The sequence below is a fragment of the Protopterus annectens genome, chromosome 15.part0, assembly GCF_019279795.1.
Source record: "Protopterus annectens isolate FY-2018-M chromosome 15.part0, PAN1.0, whole genome shotgun sequence".
In the NCBI taxonomy this organism is placed as follows: Eukaryota; Metazoa; Chordata; order Ceratodontiformes; family Protopteridae; genus Protopterus; species Protopterus annectens.
Genome location: NC_056749.1, coordinates 491177941 through 491201378, shown reverse-complemented (window position 1 = coordinate 491201378; position 23438 = coordinate 491177941). Strand labels below are relative to the sequence as shown.

Sequence of the window (23438 nt, the reverse complement as noted above, 5' to 3'; positions counted from 1 at the left end):
TAATTTGCTTTCTTGGCAGGAACTGAGCTTGTAGATGTATTTCATAAGTCAAGGACGTGTTCCACAATGCCATAGCTAGTCTGCAAAGGGGATAAGAAAGTGCACCCCCCTGCTTTTTTATGTACCACATGACTGTGGTGTTGTCAGTCTTTATCAGTAGTTGTCCTGGATGAAGGTAGCCCCTGAAGGCTGTCAGAGCATTCTGTACAGCTAGCATCTCTGATTGATATGTAGGTGCATTTGATTTGGGCTCCATTTGCCCTGAATGCATTTTCCTGCCAGATGCACCCCCCCCCCACCCCAAGCATAGTCTGATGCGTCTGTAGTTAAGGTTTGGGCAGCAGGGGCTGGAGTGAATGGCAGTCCCTTGTTTTGGTGGCATGCCTCTGCCCACCATAGGAACTCTAGTTGCAGGCAAAGTATGATAGGAATCATTGTTTCCAGGCTGTGACAATGTTGACTCCATAAACTTTTTAGGTACCATTGAAGTTTCCTCATATGCAGTCTTGCATATGATATAAGAACGCAGGAGGCCAGGAACCCCAAGGCCTGCAAAATTTGTCTTGCAGATAGCTGGGTTTTTGTGGCCACCTGTTTGAAGTAAGTCATCAATTGAATTTGCTTTTCTGGCGTAAGGCAAGTTATCTGGGCAGTTGTATTCAAGCTTGCACCCAGGAATGTAATTTTTTGAGAGGGTACCAGTTGTGATTTCTTTTCATTTATGGTGTACCCTAGACAAGTTAGAACCCGTTTTACAAATGCCAGATGCTTTAGAAGTGTCTCCTTGTTTTCTGCCTGAATTAGACAATCATCCAGGTATGGATAAATTTGAATACTTCTTTGCCTACAAAATGCAATTACTGGTGCCAGGCATTTTGTGAACACCCTGGGCGCAGTAGATAAGCCAAAGGGCAGTGCAGAGAACTGGTAATGCAAGTAGCCTGCTTTATAGCGAAGGTATCTTCTTCTAGATTCCCTGATTGGGATATGCAGGTAAGCCTCTTAAGTCTAGAGTTACCAACCAAGCATCTTTGCCTAGCATAGGTAGTAACTGTTGAAGAGTCAGCATCTTGAATTTTGGAATTTCCAGAAATGTATTTAGAATGGGTAAGTCCAGAATTAAACACAATGATTTGTCTTTTCTGGGTATCAGGAAAAGTCTGGAATAGAAACCTTGTCCCTTTCCTGGCACTGGTTGAATAGCCCTCATATTCATGAGGGACAAAACTTGTTTCTGGGCCTCTGCCAACTGATTTGGAGGCAGATCTGGCTAGCCGTTTGGGATTGGCAGTGTGTGGAAATGAAATCTGCATCCCTGGAATACTATATTTAAAACCCATTTTGTCCTGGTTAATCAGTTGCTAGTTTCGTGCATGTAGTGCCAGTCCCCCCTAAAGGGGCGGCCAAAAGGTAAATGCTTGGTGATTGCAGTGGAAAATCACTGAGACTATTTACCATAGGGAGGTGCCTTGTTGCTTCCAAATTTCGAGGTGGAAGCACCCCATTGCTTTGTTATAAAAGTACCTTGTGATTGAAACCTGGAGCCTTTGGAATGTCTGGATTTGACCTGAGCAGCTCTCGTGGGAACTGGAAAGGACCTGCTCTTAGTAGGCCAGTGCCTACTAAATCCGGGTGGCTGCACTTGTAAAAAATCTTACACAGTTTGCATAGATTTAGCTTTATATTCCATCTTTTTCAAAACTTCTTCAGCCTTATTACCAAAGAGACTGTCCTGTTGTAAAGGAGCATCCAACAATTTTGCTTTAATATAGTCAGGCAGATTTTGCACCTTGAGCCAAGCATGCCTTCTTATCACAAATCAAGTTACAGCAGCCCTGCAAGAGGCCTCCAAGGAATCAAAACCACATTGCAAAGTATGTTTTCCAACTTGTGCAGCTGAATGTAATAAATCCTGCAACTCTATTCTCCACACAGTCAGAGATCAACATCATTTTCTGTTTAAGTAAATCCATGACATGCTGTTGATATTTAAGCATATGAAATTGACAAGTTAAAAGCCCTGATTGCCAAGGTTGCAGATGTGTAAACCTTCTTACCCCATCTATCTAGCGCCCTGGAATCTGTCAAAAGGGGTAGGATTTTTAGCCGTAGAGGCCTTAATGCCCTTGGGACCCTGAGAAATGGTTTCAGGGTCAGCAGTAGGGTTTTTGAAAAGGAGTTTGTGGGAGTCAGGAACCCTGTAGTTTGTCTGGCTTACTAGGAGCCGGAGGTAGGGAATCAGGAGTCGTACTGGATTCTGAGAAAACATCAACAATGTCTACAACAGGAGGTATAGCCAAAGGCCTATGCTGAGGAATTAGAAAATCCCCAAGTCTCTTTTTAGAGTCAGAGAAATCCTGACTTTCAGAGTGGAAGTGTTGCCTTAAGGTAAGTAAAGTTTCTCCAAAAGAGAAATCCTCAGGGTGAGAAGCAGAAGAGATGGAATCTTGTGCATCAGAGTCCTCATAAGTAGGTATAGCTAAATCCTGATCAGAAGAGGAATCAGAAGAAATAGAAACCTGATCTGAAGATTCTTAGTCAGTGCCTTGCCTAGGCCTCTTGGCAGGAGGGGGATGGGTGCCCTGATCAAGGTAATTAAATCTTCAGCCATTTTGATCATTTGTTTAGGCATTGGGGCCTGTACATGTGGCCCAAGCATAGCTTTTTTAGACATAGAAGTAGATTTTGGCCTTAATTTTGAAGATGGCATCGGTTTAATATACAAATCTTTAGGCCTGAAAACACCCTCAGTAGCCGATGCCTGCTCAGCAGCTCCAGACCCATTTAAGGTAGAGACATCCATGGGTTCAATACTTAAAGCATCTTGTGGCATACTGGACTCCAAATGGGTGCCAGTAGAGGCATGCAAGTCAAAAGTAACTGGTATCAGGGGCTGCGAAAGCGCCTCAGAGTACCAGCGAACCGGCAACGGCCTTAGAAGCATAGTCAGTTTTGGACCTCAACGGTGTCTTTTTCTTTGCGTTTAGGTATTCTAGTAGTCGGATTGCTAACAGACAACATTTCTGGATAGTTAAATCTTGAGCCAAAATATTTAGAAGCAAAAATATACAGACGTTTAATAGTGCGTTGATTAAACTTAGCACAAAACCGACAGGGCCTAGGAAAGGAATACAGTACAAATGAAAATCCTTATGCGGTATTTGCTTCCCACAAGTAATACAATCATTAACTTTTACTGACATCAGTAAGGAGCAAGGAAGTTTCCCCAATGGGGTACTTAGCTTTTAGTTCAAGACTTTGGTTCTGAAACTCGAAAAACGAAAATTCCAGGAGTCTGCCGTCTGGCACTTGCGAACTGCTTTTGCTTCAAGCACCGCGCAGCAAGAAAGACTGATGTAATGGCGTCGGCTGCATGGAAGAAGGGACAGCAACCGACGCAGGACCCAAGACTTACTTAATCAGGCTGACTGAGGGCTACCTGCAAGCAGATAACCCAAATTTAATGACTGCAAAAGTGAAACACAAAACATCTCTACTATGTTGTTCGTGTTTCACTGTTGCAGTCATCACATTTGGGTAGATGCCCAAAGCTGAGAAAATGGGTGGAGGCAGTCAAGGAAGCTAGGGACTGGCCAGGATGCCCTTGCAAGACTGCAGAGGCAAACCCTGCCCTGGATTTGGAGGAGAGAGGCAAGTGGTATTGTTTGGTAAAAGTGTGAACAGATGTCCAGGTGGCAGCCTCCAGGATGTCCCTGGTGGTGACTCCTTTGAGGAAAGCTGCAGATGTGGAGGCTGCTCTGGTGGAGTGTGTTCCTGACCCCCTTGGGGGGAGGCTTACCATGCTGTTTTTGTAGCAGAAATAGATGCAGTGTGCTATCAATTTGGGAATGGTTTGCTTGGAGATGGCTTTGCCTTCTGCCGCTGTAGCAAAGTTAACCAGCAATTTATCAGACTTTCTAAAGGATTTAGTCCTGTCCAGATAGTATCTGGGCTGTCTGTGCAGTCTGTGCACATCTAGAGAGTGAAGAATCCTTTCCCCCTTCTTCTGGGGATTAGGAAAGAAGATGGGCAAATGAATGGATTGGTTGAGAGCCACACAGAACACCACATTGAGCATGAAGGATGGGTTAGTTCTGAGGGATACCCAGTCTGCATGGAAGATGATGAATGGTTCCCACAGCCATGAGTGCTTGCAGCTCAGACTTTTCTGGCTGAAGTGATGGCCAGAAGGAAGGCCGTCTTCCAGGAGAAATATTTTAGCTCTGCAGAAGTTGGTTTGAAAGGAGGCAGGGTGAGCTTTTCCACAACAAAGTTAAGGTCCCAAGCTGGTGTTGGTGCCCTTCTGGGGGGGCCTTAAGTTGCTAGCCCTTCTGAGGAACTGTCTGATCAAAGGGTGTGAGAATAGGGGTTGCTCAGTGCAAAAGTGAGCAAAAATAGTACAGATATGAATTTTTACTGGAGAAAAGAAAGACCACTGTGTAGTAGGTCAGCCAAGCAATCCAGAATGAGCTGGGTGAAGGGCTGTGCTGTACTGGACCCCTTAGCCTAGATCCAAGTGCAGAACTTTTTCCACTTATCTACATAAGACTTTCTGGTGTTAAGGTGTCTGGCCTCACTGACAAGAAAGTGTTTACTGAGATGGCAGATTGGTTCGTGGTTAGGGAATAAGCCAAGCTGCCAAAATGTGAGTCTTCAATTGGGGATGCATGAATTCCCCTTCCCTCTGGGTTAGGTTTGGAACCTGAGGAAGATGCTATGGAGGCAGCGGGGACAGGCTGTGCAGCAAGGGGTACCAGTGCTGTTGGGGCCAGTCTGGAGCTGTAAGAATGGTCCTTGGTTTTTCCTCCCTTATTTTGAGCAGTACCCTGGGGATGAGAAGTAGGAGAGGAAAGGCATAGACCGAGAGGATTACCCAAGGAAAGGACAGGGCATCCACTTTCCAAATCTTGCAGAGATGTTCCCTGGTGCAGAATTTGCTGAGCTGATGGTTGGTATGGGAGGCAAAGAGGTCGACCTTCGGGGTTCCCCATTTCTGAGTTATTAGGTTGAAAGTACCTCTGTTGAGCTGCCACTCGTTGGGGTCCAGGAGTTTTCTACTTAATTGGTCTGCCAGGGAGTTGAGAGAGCCTGGTAGGTATTGTGCTAACAAGTGTAGTTGCATGGAAGAGGGTGTGCGCCAAAGGGTCATGGCCAGCTTGCATAGAGGGTAGGAGCGAGTCCCTCACTACTTGTTGATGTACCCCATCACAGTGGTGTCTATTTTGACCTGGAGAACACCTGCAGAGACAAGGGGTTTGAAAGCTATCAAGGCGTGCTGCACAGCCATCATCTTTTTGACTTATGTGCAGGGGGATTTGCTGTGGGCTCCATTGGACCTGTATGCACCTGCCGTGCACGTGTGCACCCCAAGCGTAGACTGATGAGTCTGTGGTGAGGGTCTGGGCAGCGGGGTGTGGGGAGAAGGGCGGTCCCTTGTTGTGGGAGCATGCTGTTGCCCACCAAAGAAATTTCTTTCTGAGGTAAGGAATTATTGGTAGAGTTTCCAGGTCTTTAGAGGGGTGACACCAAAGGCTCTTTAGGTACCACTGAAATTTCCTCAAATGCAGTCTGGTATATGGAACAAGGAGTATGTAAGACGCCATGAACCCCAGAGCTTGCAGGATTTTCCTTGCAGAAAGCTGTGGCCTGGTGGCAAGTTGACAGAAGTAGGCTGACACGAAAAATTGTTTCTCTAGTGTAAGGTATGCCATCTGGGGTACTGTGTCCAGACTTGCCCCCAGGAAGATTATCCTTTGGGTGGGCACCTGTTTGGATTTCTTTTCGTTGATTGTGTACCCTAGGGAGGTTAGTAGCCTCTTTACAAAGGTCAGGTGCTTGAGCAGCTTTTACTGTGTCTGCTTGAGTAAGGCAGTCGTCCAACTAGGAGTAAATGTGAATATTTGTCTGCAAAAGGCAATGGCCGGAGCAAGACATTTTGTGAAAACTCTGGGAGCAGTAGATAAGCAAAGGGAAGTGCAGAGAACTGAAAGCGTTGAGATCCTGCCCTGAAGCGGAGATATTTTCTGCATGTACCCTGATAGGAATGTAGAGGTAGGCCTCTTTTAGATCTAGGGTGGCTAGCCAAGTGTCCTTGGAGAGCATGGGTAGCAGCTGCTGAAGGGTAAGCACTTTGAACATTTGCATCACCAAGAAGTTGTTTAAAATGGATAGATGGAGGATGGGGCACCAGGTACCCTCTTTCTGGGCACCAGAAAAAGTCTGGAGTAGAAGCCTTGGCCTATCTGTTCTGCAGGAACATGCTCTACTACCCAGAGCGCGTGCAGGGAATAGATTTGCTTTTGAGCCTCTGCCCACTTATTTGGTAGATCTGGGAACCCTTTTGGGGTTAGAAGGGTGTGGAAGGAGAATCTGTATCCCTGAGACACAATGTTCAGAACCCATTGGTCCTTGGCAATGGTGGCCCATGTGCTTGAGTGAAAGGAGAGTTTTCTTACTAGGGGTAAGTAAAGGTGGGCAGAGGGGAGTTCGGGAGGATGCGAATCATTGTGAGTTCTTACCATAAGGGGGTGGCTTAGAAAGTACAGCTTTGTACCTACCATAAATGTAGATTTTCAAGTGTTCACACTGCTGCAGTCATCACACTTGGGTTATCATGCCACAAGGCGGTCCAGCAGTCGGCCAGAGTTCCAAAGTCTTGGCCCGGCGTCGGTTGCTGTCGCTTCTTCCCTGACGTCAGTGCGTCAGGGGTATACAAGACGCATCAGACGCCATTTTCTTCAGTTTTTCTTGCCCCAGATGTCAGGTGCCCCCAATAGGTAGGCAACACATATTGCTAATAAAAAATATATATATATATAAAAATAAAACAATTCCTTCAGTTACAGGCAAATACACCATAAAGGTTGTACAGGATAGAAAGGTATCGATAACTCGTGCTAGTAAAGAGGGGATGGAGTGAGGGTAACCTGGACTGCAGCAGTGTGAACACACAAACATCTACATTTATGGTAGGTACAAAACTGTACTATGTTCATCGTGTTACACTGCTGCAGTCATCACACTTGGGTTGAATCCCAAAGCTAAGGATGGGTGGTGGAACTAAACAGGGTTTGGTGAGGCTAATAGGCACTGCAGAACTGCAGTGGCAAATCCAGCTCTAGTTTTAGAGAATAGAGGTAAGTGATAGTGCTTGGTGAAGGTGTGCAGTGGCAAATCCAGCTCTAGTTTTAGAGTATAGAGATAAGTGATAGTGCTTGGTGAAGGTGTGCACTAAACTCCAAGTTGCAGCCTCCAAAATATCCTTGGTTGGTACCCCTCTGAGGAAGGCTGTTGATGTTGCTGTAGCCCTGGTGGAATGGGGCCTGATGTTACCGGGCACAGATTTCCCATGGTGTGTGTAGCAGAAATGGATACAATGTCCTATCCATTTTGAAATGGTCTGTTTTGAGATAGCTTTTCCTTGTGACCCTGCAGCATAGGATACAAAGAGCTGGTCAGACTTTCTGAAAGCCTTAGTTTTATTCAAGTAATAATGTAATTGCCTGTGAATGTCCAAAGAGTGTAGGTGCCTTTCCCCTTTGTTTTGGGGGTTTGGGTAAAAGGTGGGCAAATGAATGGTTTGGTTTAGGGCTACACTGGAAACCACCTTTGGCATAAAGGAAAGGTTAGTTCGCAGAGAGAGACTGTCTTGATGAAAAATGATGAAAGGCTCCACTGCCATTAGGGCCTGTAGTTCTGAGACTCTTCTTGCTGAAATGATTGCTAGCAGCAGGGCAGTTTTCCATGATATGAACTGTAGATCAGCTGTGAAAGCTGGTTCAAAGGGCGGTAGTGTAAGTTTTTCCAAAACAAAGTTGAGATCCGAAGTTGGTGTTGGTGCTCTCCGGGGCAGTCTTATGATCTTAGCCCCTCTGAGGAACTGTCTTAGTAATGGATGTGAAAATATAGGAGGGTCCGTGTTGTATTGAGCTGAAATAGCTGAGGCGTGGATCTTAATAGATGAGAAGGAAAGTCCTTTGTGCAACATCTCAGTTAAATATTGAAGAATCTGAGGAATATTTGGTACAAGGGGATTTTGGCCTTTAGCCTGGTTCCAGGCGCAAAATCTTTTCCATTTGTCTGAATAGACTTTCCTGGTGCTGGGCCTCCTGGCCTCCAGAATGACATCCATCACAGATTTAGAGAGAAGTGTAGACTGGTTGTTTAGGCAATTTGCCATGGAGCCAGATTTAAAGTCTTGAGCTGGTTGTGTAGAGTCTGATTGTTTTGCTGAGTGAGCAGGTGAGGAATTGTAGGTAAAATCCATGGTGGGCCTTGAGCCATGTTCCTTAGTATTGGATACCAGTGTTGGCATGGCCACTCTGGAGCAATGAGTATCATTTGTGGCCTCTGTAATCTGGCTTTCAGCAGCACCTTTGCTAGAAGAGGCAGTGGAGAAAAGGCATACACTGCCAATGTTTTCCAACTGAATGAGAAGGTGTCCACTTTCCAAGCTAGTGTGTGGTATGTCCTTGTGCAGAATTTCCATAGTTGGTAGTTTTGGGGGGAAGCAAACGGATCTCTGTCTGGGCTCCCCAATTTTTGAGTCATCATTGTGAATACTTGTGGATCTAGTTTCCACTCGTGAGGCTCTATGATGTTTCTGCTTAGATCGTCTGCCAATGTGTTTTTCTTTCCTGGCAGGAATTGTGCTTGTAGGTGAACTTGGTAGGTCAGTGCTGTGTTCCACAAGGTCATTGCTTGTCTGCATAGGGGGAAGGAGTGTGTGCCCCCTTGCTTGTTGATGTACCACATCACTGTGGTGTTGTCAGTCTTTATTAGTTGTCCTGGATGTAGGAGGTCCTTGAAAGCTGTTAGGGCATTTTGTACAGCTAGCATCTCTTTTTGATTGATATGTAGATGCCTTTGGTCTGCAGACCATTTGCCCTGAATACACTGTCCTACCATGTGCGCTCCCCAGGCATAATCCGATGCATCTGTTACAGTTTGCCTGGCTGTGGGTAAGGTAAAAGGCTGACCCTTGTTGAGGTGACATGCCTGAGCCCACCATAGAAACTCCTGCTGAAGGCAGGGTATATGAGTGGAATTGTTGTTTCCAAGCTGTGGCTGTGTTGAGTCCATATGCTTTTCAGATACCATTGTAATTTCCTCATATGCAGTTTTGCAAATGGTATTAGTAGTATGCAAGATGCCATGAACCCCAAGGCCTGCAGAATTTTTCTTGCTGGGAGCTGGGTCTTTGTTGCCATCATTTTGAAGTATTGAGTCAGTTGTCCTTGCTTGTCTGGCGTGAGATAAGCCATCTGGGCCATTGTATTTAAGCTGGCACCCAGGAATATTATGTCTTGTGAGGGCACTAGTTTGGACTTCTTTTCGTTTACTGTGTACCCTAGGCAACTTAGTAGGTTTTTGACAAACGCCAGATGCTTTAATAGAATGTCCTTGCTTTCTGCTTGAATAAAGCAGTCGTCCAGGTATGGATATATCTGAATCCCTATGTCTGCAGTATGCAATTACTGGTGCCAGGCATTTTGTGAAGACCCTGGGTGCAGTAGATAAGCCAAAGGGCAGTGCAGAGTATTGGTAATGGGTTGAACCTGCTATAAATCGGAGGTATCTTCTGCAATTTTGTCTGATAGGGACATGCAGGTATGCCTCTTGAGGTCCAACGTTACTAGCAAAGCCTTCTTGCCCAGCATGGGAAGAAGTTGCTGTAGTGTTAGCATCTTGAATTTGGGTACTTCCAGGTATGTGTTTAGAATTGAGAGGTCCAGAATGGGTCTCCAGGCTTTGTCCTTTCAGGGAACTAGAAAGAGTCTTGAGTAAAATCCTTGTCCTTACTCCTGTGTAGGAACCTGTTGAATGGCTCATGTCCATGAGAGCTGAAATTTGCTTTTGAGCCTCTGCCCATTGATTTGGTGGCAGATTTGGCATTCCTTTTATCCTTGGCAAAGTGTGAAAGTGGAATCTGTATCCTTGAGATACAACATTTAGGACCCATTTGTCTTTTGTGATGATGTGCCAATTGTCTGCAAAAAGTGCTAGTTTTCCCCCCAAGGGAGCTGCCAAGAGGGTTTTGCTTGGAAGTCTGAGGGGTAAGTCACTCTGTCTTCTGATAGCTTGAGACCTGTCTTGTCCTCCTTTCTGGGTTGTGGCACCACATTCTCGAGGCTGGTAAGAGCCTTGTGACTGGCCTCTGCCCCTTGGGCATGTGTATCTGCCCCTCTGTGGTCTGGAAGAAGCTGGAAAGGACCAGTTTTTGGTTGGCCAATTTCTGCTGAAACGAGGGGGTTGAACCTGTAAAAAATGCTTGACAGTCTGCATAGATTTTGCCTTATCCTCCATTTTCTTTAAAACTTCTTCTGCTTTTACACCAAATAAAACATCCTGCTGTAAAGGTGCATCCAATAACTTTGCTTTAACATGATCAGGTAAAGTTTGTTCTTTTAACCAAGCATGCCTACGTATGACAGACCCTGTCACTGCTGCTCTACAAGAAGCTTCCAATGAATCAAATCCATATTGCAAAGTATGTTTTCCCACTTTTTCAGCTGCATGCAACAAATCTTGCATTTCCTTGTAATCAGGCTGTTCTGTATGTGTGAGCATTTTTTGTTTTAATTGAGACATCAAATAGTGTTGATATTTCAGCATGTGAAACTGACAATTTAAGGCCCTCATAGCTAGAGTAGCTGAGGTATATACTTTCTTTCCCCATCTGTCTAGTGCTCTAGAGTCCCTTTTAGAGGGCACAGGATTTTTAGCAATAGAGGCCTTAACCACTTTGGGACCCTAGGAAATGGTTTCTGGGTCAGCAACAGGGCTTTTATAGAGGAATTTGAGAGAGTCAGGGACTCTAGTATCTGTCTGGTTTGGCTGGTGCAGGAGGTAGTGAATCTGGGTTAAGACTAGACTCTGAGTAATCATCATCCACAATGTCTAACACAGGTGGAATAGCAAGTGGTCTGTGCTGGGGTAGTAAAAGGAAAGTACAGTTGTGTACACTTACCATAAATGTAGATGTTAGTGTGTCTTCACTGTTGCAGTCATCACTGTAGGGTTCTTCCTGCCGGCAGGCAGCCCTTGGTCTGACAGAATCCCAAAGTCTGGGTCCGGCGTCGGCTGTGTACTCTCCCTCCCTGACGTCAGAGCGCCAGGGGTACAAAGCTCCCAGCCGATGCCATGTTCTCCAGTTTTTCTTGCCCCAGATGTCAGGTGCCCAAAAATGAAGGCTAAAAGTAAAACAAAAATGTAACACACAAGAAACTCCATACCCTGTAGCAAATATACCTCAGAAGAAGGGTGAAGTAGGGAATCACACCAATAAAAGTATAAGAGGGAACAGGAGGGTGGGTAACCCAGACTGCAACAGTGAAGACACTAACATCTACATTTATGCTAAGTGTACACAACTGTACTATGTTCATCGTGTTTCACTGATACAGTCATCACTGTAGGGTAGAATCCCAAAGCTGAGATAAAGGGTAGTAGTTATTGAGTAGAAGGGGCAGCTAGAAGGCCTTGCAAGACTGTAAAAGCAAAGCCTGCCCTAGACTTAGAATAAAGAGGGAGATTATAGTGCTTAGAGAAAGTATGCACTGAACTCCAAGTTGCAGCTTCCAAAATATCTTTGGTAGGTAACTCCCCTTAGAAAGGCAGCTGAAGTAGCAGCAGCTCTGGTAGAGTGAGTCCTAATTTTTCCTGGGATTTGCTTTCCATGAGAGTAACAAAATCTGATTCCATGAGCAATCCATTTAGAAATGGTCTGTTTTGAATAGCTTTGCCTTGGGAATTTGCTGCATAAGAAACAAACAGTTCTGTTTTCCCGATATCCTTGGTTCTGTCCAGGTAAAAGCGAAGCTGCCTGTGCACATCCAAAGAATGCAAGATCCTCTTCCCCCTTATTTTGTGGCTTAGGGAAAAAAGTTGCCAGGTGAATAGTTTGGTTTAAAGCCACTTTAGAAACCACTTTATGCATGAAAGTAGGGTTAGTCCTCAAAGAAACCCTGTCTTGATGAAATATAATGTAAGGTTCCACAGCCATGAGCACTTGTAACTCCGAGACACTCCTGGCTGAAGTTAAAGCCAGTAGGATAGCAGTCTTCCATGATAAATACTTTATTATCAGATGTGGCAGCAGGCTCACAAGGAGGCAGAGTAAGTTTTTCCAGGACACAATTGAGGTCCTAGGCAGGAATGGGTGGTGTCCTAGGGGGCCTTAAATTCTTTGCTCCTCTGAGATATTGTTTCAGAAGTGGATGTAAAAAAATTGGAGGATCTGTATTATAATGTGCAGAGATAGCAGAGGCATATATTTTTATGGAGGAAAAAGATAAACCCTTATGCAACATATCTGTAAGGTAATGTAGAATCAGTGGAATATTCGGAATGTGAGGATCTGATTCCTGAGCATGCATCCAGGTGTAAAATCTCTTCCATTTACCTTCATAAGATTTCCTAGTGCTAGGCCATCTAGCTTCTAAGCTAACATGCATGACCTGTTTGGAAAGGGTAGGATTAATCATAGGCCCTGAATACGCCAGGCTGAGAGTTTTGATATGAGAGTGCAGGACCTGGCCCTGATGTTGAGACAAAAGATTTGGAATCTGAGGTAGAATCCAAGGAGGTACCTGGGATAGATTTATCAGTGTTGAGTACTAAAATTGTTGAGGCCAATTCGGGGCTAGTAAGATCAGCTTTGGTTTGTCCTGTCTTATTTTTAATAACACCCTTGGTAGAAGAGGTAGTGGTGGAAAGGCATACCCCCGAGAGGTTCCTCCAACTGAAGGAGAGTGCATCCACTTTCCATGCTAGCTTGTGATATGTCCTTGTGCAAAAAGTCTGTAACTGGTAGTTGTGGGGAGATGCAAATAGATCTATGTCTGGGCAGCCCCAGGCTTCTGTAATCATCTTGAATATTTGGGTGTCCAGCATCCACTCGTGTGGGTCTGACAGGTTCCTGCTCAGGCTGTCTTCCAGAGTGTTTTGTTTCCCTGGCAGGAATTGAGCTTGTAGGTCCACTTTGCAAACTAGTGCTGTGTTCCATAGAGTCATGGCTAATCTGCAAAGGGGGTAGGAGTGTGAACCCCCTTACTTGTTTATGTACCACATAACTGTGGTGTTGTCTGTCCGTATCAGTAGCTGCCCTGGCTGTAAAAGATCCCTGAAAGCCAAGAGGGCATTTCGCACAGCTAACATCTCTTAAATTGAAATGTAGATGCTTCTGATCCTCTGTCCAAAAATCTTGCAGGCCTTTCCCCTGCAAGTGGGCTCCCCATGCATAATCCGAGGTGTCCGTGGTTATCACTTGGTAGGCTGGAGGTAGACTGAAGGCGTTCCCCCCCTTTGTTTTGAAGGCATGCCATGGCCCACCAATGGAATTCCTTTTGCAGGCAAGGCAAGACAGCAATCACTGTTTCCAGACTGACTATGCTGGGACCATACGCTTTTTAGGTACCATTGTATCTTCCTCATATGCAGTATGCATATGGTATGGGTAGGATGCAGGAAGTCATGTAACCCAAAGCCTGCAGGAATTTCCTTGCAGTTAGCAGAGACATTAACACCAGGCTTTTGAAAGTTGAAGCCAGCTGTAGCTGTTTTTCTGATGTCAGGAATGCCATCTGGGTTGTTGGGTCTAAAAGAGCACGCAGGAAAGTTATCTGCTGAGTAGGTGTCAAATTTGACTTTTTTACGTTCACAGGGAATCCCAGGTACTTGAGTAGATTCTGGACAAATTCCAGGTGCTGGAGTAAAATGTCCTTGCTGGCTGTCTGAATAAGGCAGTCGTCCAGATAAGGGTACATTTGAATTCCCTTGAGTCTGCAGTAAGCTACTACTGGTGCCAGGCACTTGGTAAAGACCCTGGGCGCAGTAGACAAGCCAAAGGGCAGCGCAGAGAATTGGTAATGTTTCGGGCCTGCCTTGAACCTGAGGTATCTTCTGCACTCCTGTCCGATAGGAATGTGTAAGTAAGCCTCCTTTAAATCCAATGTCACCATCCATGCATTTTTGCTCAACATTGGCAGGAGCTGCTGCAGAGTAAGCATCTTGAACTTTGGTATATCCAGGAAAGTGTTTAAGACTGACAGATGCAGGATGGGTCTCCAAGTATTTTGCTTTCTGGGAACTAGAAAGAGTCTTGAATAAAAGCCTTTACCCGTCTCTGAATTTGGAACCAGTTCTATGGCCCTCATAGCCATGAGGGACCTCACCTGTTTTAATGCCTCTGCCCATTGAGTTTTTGGTAGGTCTGGCCATCCGCTTGGTTTTGGTAAGGTGTGAAAGTGGAATTTGTAACCTCTTAAAACTACATCAAGAACCCACTTGTCTTGGGTTATGCATGTCCAATTTAGGTGAAAAAGAGAAAGTTTTCCTCCCAGAGGAGCTTCCAGGAGAGAGGTTCCTGGAGCCATTGAGCCTGTTTGTTGTAAGGTTGAGACCTATCTTCTCCACCCCTCAGGGTGGAAGCACTCCACTGTCTAGGTCTGTAAGAGGTCTGTGCTTGTGCCCTCCCCTCTGAGGCACCTATATCTACCCCTCTGAGGCCTGTCCGAGCTGGGAAAGGACCAATTTTTAGCTGGCCAATTTCTGCTAAATCTAAGAGGCTGAACTTGTAAGAAATCCTTAACCGTTTGCATGGATTTTGCCTTATCCTCCATTTTCTTTATAACCTCTTCAGCCTTAGACCCAAACAAAACATTATGTTGAACAGGAGCATCCAGTAACTTTGCTATCACTTGATCAGGCAAATTTTGTTCCTTTAACCAAGCATGCCTTCTAATGACCGTGCCAGTGGCAGCCGCCCTGCAAGAGGCCTCCAAAGCATCAAAACCACAGTGTAAAGTAGGTTTTCCCACCTGCTCAGAAGCATGCATCAAATCATGTAATTCCTTGTCTGCACATGCAGAAATGGTACCCAGTTTGTTTCATAACAGACAAAAGGTATTGCTATATTTCAACATATGAAATTGACAATTTAAAGCCCTAATAGATAAAGTAGCAGAAGTGTACACTTTTTTGCCCCATCTCTCCAAAGCTCTAGAATCCTTATCTGATGGAATAGGGTTCTTAGCAGTGGCGGCCTTAACACCCTTAGGACCCTTAGAAATGGTTTCTAAATCAGCAGTAGGATTTTTATAAAGAAACTGGTGGGAGTCAGGGACTCTGTAAAATCTATCAGGCTTAGCAGGGGCTGGAGGAAAGGAGTCAGGAGTTAAATTAGACACAGAAAAGACATCACCCACAATATCCAAAATAGGAGGAATAGCCAGGGGTCTGTGCTGGGGAAGAAGGAAATCCCCAAGCCTTCTCTTAGATTCAGAGTACTCCTGCCCTTCCCAGTGAAAATGTTCCCTCATGTCATGTAAAGTTTCTCCAAAAGAATAATCCTCAGGAGGAGAAGCTGAAGGAATGGATTCCTCAGCATCAGAATCCTCATAAGGAGGGAAAGTATAATCCTGTTCAGAGGAAGACACTGAAGAGACAGATGCCTGATCAGAGGATTTATAATCTTGTCTTGACCTTTTGTCAGGAGGGGGATGTGAACCCCTAATCATAATTAGCAAGTCCTCTGCCATTTTAAGCATTTGTTTTTGAGACTTAGATCCCGGATCAGAGGAGGCCTGGGCTTGAGTCTTTGTTTTAGAAGAAGTCTTTGCCTTTGTCTTTGCCTTTACCTGAAGCTGCGTAAGCCTGAAAACCCCCTCGGAAGCCGGTACCTGCACAGCGGCTCCGGACCCATCCGAGGGAGCATTATCTGAGGGTCCTGCACCTGGAGTATTCGAAGGCCTAGCTGGCTCCTCGTGGGAGTCATTTCAGCAAGCATTTCTGTAATGGCCGACGACAGGGGCTGTGAAAGCGCCTGACGACGGCCAAACAAGCAGCTGGCTCTGATTGTAAACTGTCGTCTGATTTGGACCTCGGAGGCCTATCCTTAACCTTGCGCCTTTTATGAACTCAGGTAGTCGGAAGCGTGTCCGACAACTTGTTATAATTAAATCGCCTCCCAAAGTAATGAAAGGCAAAATCGTATCTCCGTTTAATAGTACGTTGATTAAATCTGGCACAAAACCGACAACTAGCTACGTCGTGTTCAGGGCCTAGAAAAGGAATACGGTAAGAGTGAAAATCCTTATGAGGTATTTGCTTCCCACATGAAATACAATTAACTTTTTCAGACATCGGTCTGAAGCAAGAAAAAAGTTTCCCCAACAGGGTACTTAGCTTTGAAAAGAAGAATGTCTTCGGTATGAAGCACAAAAAATAACAAGAGTCAGCCGACCGGCACTTGCTAACTGCTTCCACCGCGCGGCAAGAAAGACTGGAGAACATGATGTCGGCTGGGAGCTTTGTACCCCTGGCGCTCTGACGTCAGGGAGGGTGAGTACACAGCCGACACCGGACCCAGACTTTGAGATTCTGGCCAACCAAGGGCTGCCTGCCGGCAGGAAGAACCCTACAGTGATGACTGCAACAGTGAAACACCAACATCTCTCAGAGCCTCTTCTTAGAATCAGAATAATCCTGGCCTTCCCAGTGGAAATGTTCCCTCATGATATGTAAGGTTTCCCCAAAAGAGTAGTCTTCTGGGGGAGATGCAGAAGGGATAGACTCTTCAGCATCAGAGTCTTCATAAGAAGAAAAGGAATATTCCTGTTCCTCAGAAGAGTCTGAGGAAACTGAAACCTGGTCAGAGGAAGCGTAGTCCTCCTGTCTGGGCCTTTTATCAGGAGGGAGATGGGAACCTCTGATTAGGGTAATTAAGTCTTCAGCCATCTTAAGCATCTGTTTCTTAGGCATGGGGCCTTGTACTGGAGACCGCTGTACAGTCTTCTTTGTTTTTAAAGGAGTTTTCAGCTTTGTATAGGATTTAATAGTGAGTGTAGTCGGTCTGAAGACACCTTCTGCAACTAAAGGCGTTGCAACTGCACCGGAATCTCCTTCAGGCATGGAGTCAGATGGACCTAAGGTTAAAGGTTGTGGAGGCCTAGCAATCTCCACTTGTGAATCAGATGTCGCCTGGGGTTCTAAATTAGCAGTCGTTAGGGGCTGCATAGGCGCCTCACTGAAAACCGGAGAACCGGCGACTGGCCTAGCAGAAGCCTCGGAGTATGGTTTGGGTCTCGGCTGCCTGTCCTTATCTTTGCATTTTTTATGCATTCCGGTCAGTTGCTCTGACGGCATGGTATAATTAAATTTCCTACCAAAATAATGTCGGGAGAAATCAAACAGACGTTTAACAGTTTGTTTATTAAACCTAGCACAAAACAGACAACCTGTGACATTGTGGTCTGGGTCTAGGTAAGGAATACAATAAGAATGAAAGTCCTTATGAGGTATTTGCTTCCCACAAGAAATGCAATTCTTAACTTTTTTTGACATCGGACTGAGGCAAGTAAAGGTTCCCCAGTGGGGTACTTAGCTTTATTGAAGACTTCAGTCTGAAATTCGATTTGAAAATCTCAGGAGTCGGCTGACCGGCACTTGCAAACTGCTTCTGCTTCGGGCACCACGTGGCAAGAAAAACTGGAGAAAATGGCGTCGGATGCATCTTGTATACCCCTGGCGCACTGACGTCAGGGAAGAAGCGACAGCAACTGATGCCGGACCAAGACTTTGGAACTCTGGCCGACTGCGGGACCGCCTGATGGCAGGATAACCCAAGTGTGATGACTGCAGCAGTGTAACACTAACATCATCTTGGTTCTGAAGTGGAGGAGGTCCACTGCTTAGACCTCTGCATTCCCTAGTGTTGCTGTCTGGGGGGGGGTTCGGTTTCCATAGGGCCTAGGCTGGGCTCGTTTACTCGGAGCAGGAAAGGACCAGTGCTTGGAGGGAAAATACCTGCTGAACCTAGGTGGCTGGACCTGTAAGAAATTTTTTTAACTGTTTTCATAGATTTTGCTTTTTCTTCCATTTTTTTAAGACCTTTTCTGCCTTCATGCCAAATAAGTTATTTGTGCAAGGGGGCAGCCAACAATTTAGATTTGCCATGGTCTGATGGGTGTTGTTCCTTAAGCCATGCAAGTCTTCTGATGACAGATCCAGTGACTGCTGCCCTGCAAGAAGCTTCTAGAGCGTCAAAACCACAGTGCAAAGTGCGTTTAGTTACTCGACTTGCAGAATGCATCAAGTCTTGTAAATCTTTAGATTCTGCCCAAGCAGGAAAGGAAGACGTTTTTGTTCAAGGAATCCCAAGGTATGTTGCTGATATTTAACCACATGGAACTGAATTTAGTGCCCTGATAGCAAGAGTAGCTGAGGTGTATACTTTTACCCCATCTGTCCAATGCTTGGGAATCCCTGTCTGAGGGGGTGGGATTCTTCGCAGAGATTGCTTTAATCCCTTTTGGTCCTTGAGAAATGACCTCAGGGTCAGCTGTTGGATTTTTAAAAAGATATTTGTGTGAGTCAGGGATTCTGTAGTACCTGTCTGGTTTTCTGGGAGCAGGAGATAGGGCGTCTGGAGTGAAGCTAGATTCAAAGAAATAATCATCCACCACATCCAGGACTAGGGGGATGGCCAAGGGTCTGTGTTGCGGAAGATCTAGGAATTCCCTGAGTCTCTTTTTAGACTGAGGGTAGTCCTGGCTCACCCATTGGAAATGCTCCCTTAAAGCAAGCAGGGTTTCCTCAAAGGAAAAATCCTCTGGGGAGAAGTAAAAGGAATGGATTCCTCTGCATCAAAATCCTCAAGTGGAGAGAGGTTGCATGTCTTCATAGTCAAATGCATCAGATTAATCCAACTCTTGTTCAGGCAAAACTACTGGGAACAGATCTCTCTTCCTTTCTTGAGGGGGGTAGCTAGGCTTCACCTGATCAGCATAAGGTCGTTGGCCATTTAACACATTTGAGACTGAGGCAAGGTAGCAGGCATCTGACAGTGTGTAGTCAGTTTGTTGGGTGGGGTTCGAACCCTGGGCATAAGGAACTCTGTTTTCAAAAGAATGGTAGTTGTGAAAGAAATCGGTTTAAGTAGAGATTCGGTGGTGCGATGGACTTCCTCGGAAGCCAGTGCCTGCTCAGTGGCTCTGGACCAATCCAAGGTAGAGACTACCACAGGATCCTTAGACAAAGAGTTCTGCAGCATACCAGACTCCGAAAGGTTCTCTGTAACAGCCTGCAAATAAAATGAAGTGGGTATCAGAGGCTGCAAAAGCGCCAAAGAAACAGAGAACTGACTACTAGCTTAACGGAAGCATTGTCGGTAGGTTTGGACTTTTGAGGGCTGTCTCCACTTTTTTTGGAAGATCTGCTGTCGGATGGCTTACTGAGGCCATACCGGAATTAGAGCGCTGTAAACAAAAATATATGGCTACAAGGGCCCGACGACGTATAGTTCAAGTTAAAGCACAGAAGCAACAATGGGGGACGTCATGGTCTGGGCCTAGACAAGTGACTCAGTAAGAGTGGAAAGTCTCGGTGTGGTATTTGCTTTCCACAGGCGAGACAATTAACTTTTTCTCACATCGGTTAGTGCAACAAAAAAGGATCCCCAATGGGGTACTTGGCTTTAGAAGACTTCAACTTCAATTTGGAAACTAATACTCAAGCAGCGGCCGACCAGCACTCGTTCAAATAGTTTCTGCTTCAGGCTCCATGGCAAGAAAGACTGATGTAATGGCATCGGCTGCCTTACTTTATACCACTGACGACCTGACATCAGTCCTCAAGCGACAGCAACTGACAAATACTAAGTCTCTGTTATCAGAGCTGGCCAAGGGCTACCCTGGTAGGGATAAACCCAAATATGATGACTGCAACAGTGAAACACGAACACCACTTATGAGTGAGCGAAGGATCACGACTGTAGCAAAATGCGGCAAATGAGATCTGAGAGTTAGAGGGCAGCAGGGAATTATGGGAAAGTGAACAGCTTGAGCCTTGGATCTGACTAAGCTATAGTTGCCAGCTCAAATCCAATGTCTGACACAACACCCTACTGTGACGAACATGGATAACATCAGATCCTTGTGCGACCTATCTCAGTTCCCTTGCTGAGGAAAGTCAAGCATCTACCTTTAGAGACTGAACATAATCCTGAACAGATAAGCTAACAGCTCATGTAGTGAAAAGAGGTGAACAAACAAGTTATGACGTTCATATTACGCTGATCTGCTCTAAAGAAATGTCTAGCTGTAAAGGTCTGACAAAAAGGACAGTGGTGTGCATGCCTGACAAGCCCCTCAAGGTCCAGATTTAACTTGCCAGCAATAGTCACGCCTGGTAACAAAAACAGCAGTTTTAATTGGAACACAACTACAAACCTTAAATCAGGCACCACTTTATGCACAACTGTACTAGTGACAGTCTACACTGTTTCAAGGATGAAAACAACAAAAATCAATTACCATGGTTACAGCAAATACCCAAATGCAAATGAAAACACTGGAAAAGAACTACACTACAAAAAATGACATAATTAAACTAGGAACATTACCTTTACACCCTGAACACTGGATGAAAAAATTAATGAGGTCCAGAAGTGCTGTATCTCGATCATGCTTATAGGACTCTATCCAGTCATCCACTACAGACTGTAGAGGAGGAAAAAAGGCAAAAAAAAAAAAAAAAAAAACTATATAAAAACACAGGCACCACAGAATGTCAGCTAAATTTTCAATTTAAGAACAGCATTCCAGAAACGCATTCTACTATAAACATTTTTAACGAATAAAAATTATAAAACAAAATTAAAATTGTTCATTAAAGGAACATTAACAAACATTATTTTACTCAACAGAAATATAAGTTATGTATTCCCAAAAACACTGCATCTGTATTGTCCATTTTCATTCTCTCAACAGGTCTCTGATCTGCCTCAGCCGCATTTCTTTCAGACTCTTGGATCCTACTCTCGAACTCCTCCCTTTACCCATGATGCCCTAGACACCTATTTCACCTTGTGAAGATAGGTGGAGGCTGCCAGCCTATCCAGATAGAATTTTGTAGATAATTCTGTCATTTGTAAATATTAATGTAAGCCATAGGCTTATTCACTTAAATGTGAAAATACTGCATTGGATGTTAAACTGAAAAATATGCAACAGTGCAAATGCACCCTGCTGTAAAAAAAAAAAAGCTAAGTCAAGCATTGTGAAATTCTTTGATCTAAAACTTGGTGCAGACACGTCTAGAGGGAGGCATACTGTTTTGCGGCCAGAGTTAATGGCTTGAATTTACATGTATAATTTATTTTATTGCTCTGGCTTCCTGACCAGTTGCAAGATCAAAAGGGCTATTAACTTCAGTGTCCGTTAGTCTGGGAACCAGAAAGGAATGATATAATCTGAAATGAATCAGTGGTACTGTGTTATCAATTTAAGGACAAAGAAAGAGGGCATTTAGCATTTGTCTTGAGAACATCCAACTTATCAGCACTCTGCCTGTGTTCTATATGTAAGTTTATTTTAAAACTGTTTTCTCTTGGATATAACTAGGAAGATTAGATTACTCTTTCTGTATTAATGTCACAACTTTTCTACTGTATTACTTTAAGTATTTCTCTAATCTCTTGACTAGCACTGTATAGTAAAAAGTATTCTCTTGTGTTTTTATTTATTATTAAATATTTTAAACCGTTCAACTGTGGCTGTTTTGTGTAGAGATAATTTAATCTCTAAGAATACACCATGTATTTAGTGATACTGGCCAAGCCACTCAAAAGCCTTAACTGTTCAGTTGCACTTACCATTTGGATAACATTGCACAGTAATAACTGGACACCCCTTAAGGGCCTTTTTAGTAGCTGATAAAATATTAGTGGGTGGTGGCAAGTGGTAGTACCGTATAGTCTGGGTAAAAGGGCCAGCCTTCCCCAGGAGTGTATGGTTGTATAAAACTCTTACTGCAAAGTAAGAACTACTTCGGCAGGGACACAAAGCACTGGTTGGAAAGAGAGGGTTGCTGGAAATTTTAGCTTGCTCACTAGGCTGAGATCTGGACCCTATAAGCTGTGCCAGTGGGGAGTCTTATAGGGGACCTGGAGAGAAAGGGAGAAACCAGCCCTAGACGGACTGCGATCTCTGTGCGGTCTTAAGGGAAACTGTACTTTACTGTAGGTGTATTTATTATCCTTTCCCTATATGGATGCCCCTTCACTGGTGTTAGTGGTGAAGATTTAGGCTCCTTGATTGCTGGGGCCAGTGTACTGGTGTCACATACCTCAGATCAAGTCTGCTGCTCAATCAGAAAATGAATCATCATAGTCAACATAAAAGACAGATAGAACAGGGCCTCAAAAAGTAATAGTGGTTCCAATACTTTCAGCAGATTACTCCTGGAATAAAGGGAGAGGGGGAAGGATGGCAGGAAGTTGAGGAATAAAAATGGACAATACAGATGCACAGTAATGGTAAGTGCACAACTTGTATATCTGATGTCATTTTCATTCATTTCTCAATAAATGGAACATAATCCTCAGCCAAGTTAACCTTGGGTGACCCTCATAGAAGGATATTCCAAAGTATCACAGAACCAAAGACTGCTCTGGTTCTAGAAATTAGATCCAACTTGAAATGAGCAATAAAGGTTTGGGCAGTGGACAAAGTGGCTGCAGCACAAATATCAATGGAAGCCTTGGCCCAGAAAGCAAATGAAGCCATGGATCTAGTGAAGGGAGCTTTTGGCGGTCTAGGCAAAGATCAACCTTGTTGCAAATAAACATGTAAAATTTAACCAGTTAACCATTTTGTCAAGTTAACTTTAGAAACTGCTGGGGGCAAACGAAACAAGCTAATCAGTTTTTCTAAAAACCTTCGTCCTACGAAGATAAAAACAAAGCTGTCTATGCACATTAACAGATTAAGAACATATTTGCCTTTATTTGAAAAATTTGTGAAGAACACAGGTAAACTGATCACTTGGTTTTTCACATCACCGGCTACTTTGGGCAGAAAAGATGGATTAATATGTAAAGTGACCTGCATCTTTACGGAAAAAGAAGTAGTGATTTTGAGGAGTGTCTGGAGTTCAGAAAACTCACCAAGCCAAAGCTCTGGCTACTAGAAATATTGTCTTCCAAGAAAGAAACCTGAGATCACACTTAGCTGAGAGCTCAGAGAGACTGAGTTTACTCTGCAACAAAAGTGCAAGGTCCCAAGGTGCAGTAGGATCTAATCCGAGGTCTGAGCAAAAAAGTTCCTTTAAAGAAGGCCTTGCATAACCTTAAAGACAGAGGGAAAGCCTAATCTCCAGTGTGACAATTAGAAATGGTTGCAAGCTGAACTTTGATGGTGGAAATACTAGCTCCTCCTTGAAAAACTGAAGCGAGAAAATCTAAAACAGCAGGAATAGGTGCAGTGAAGGGATCCAATTCTCCCTGATGGACCCAATATGAAAATCTCTTCCATTTACTCACTTTCCTAGTGGAGGGTTTTTGGGATGATATCAAAATCAGATGAAATACCCGCAGTGGTGGTGCTGCGGTAGCGTTGTCACCTCACAGTAAGACGCTGTCTGGTTCGATTCTCAGAGCG

At 44.5% G+C, this 23438-nt stretch overlaps 1 protein-coding gene across 2 annotated transcripts in view; it reads right to left on the bottom strand.

The window, feature by feature from the left end:
* Positions 1-23438, bottom strand: part of STAG2 (stromal antigen 2) — a 3222550-nt gene that overhangs the window by 2850207 nt on the left and 348905 nt on the right. For both annotated transcript variants that reach the window (XM_044057319.1, XM_044057321.1), the window contains exon 4: positions 20402-20498. In XM_044057319.1, the coding sequence (XP_043913254.1) occupies positions 20402-20498 (97 nt within the window). The remainder of the gene's footprint in view (positions 1-20401; positions 20499-23438) is intronic.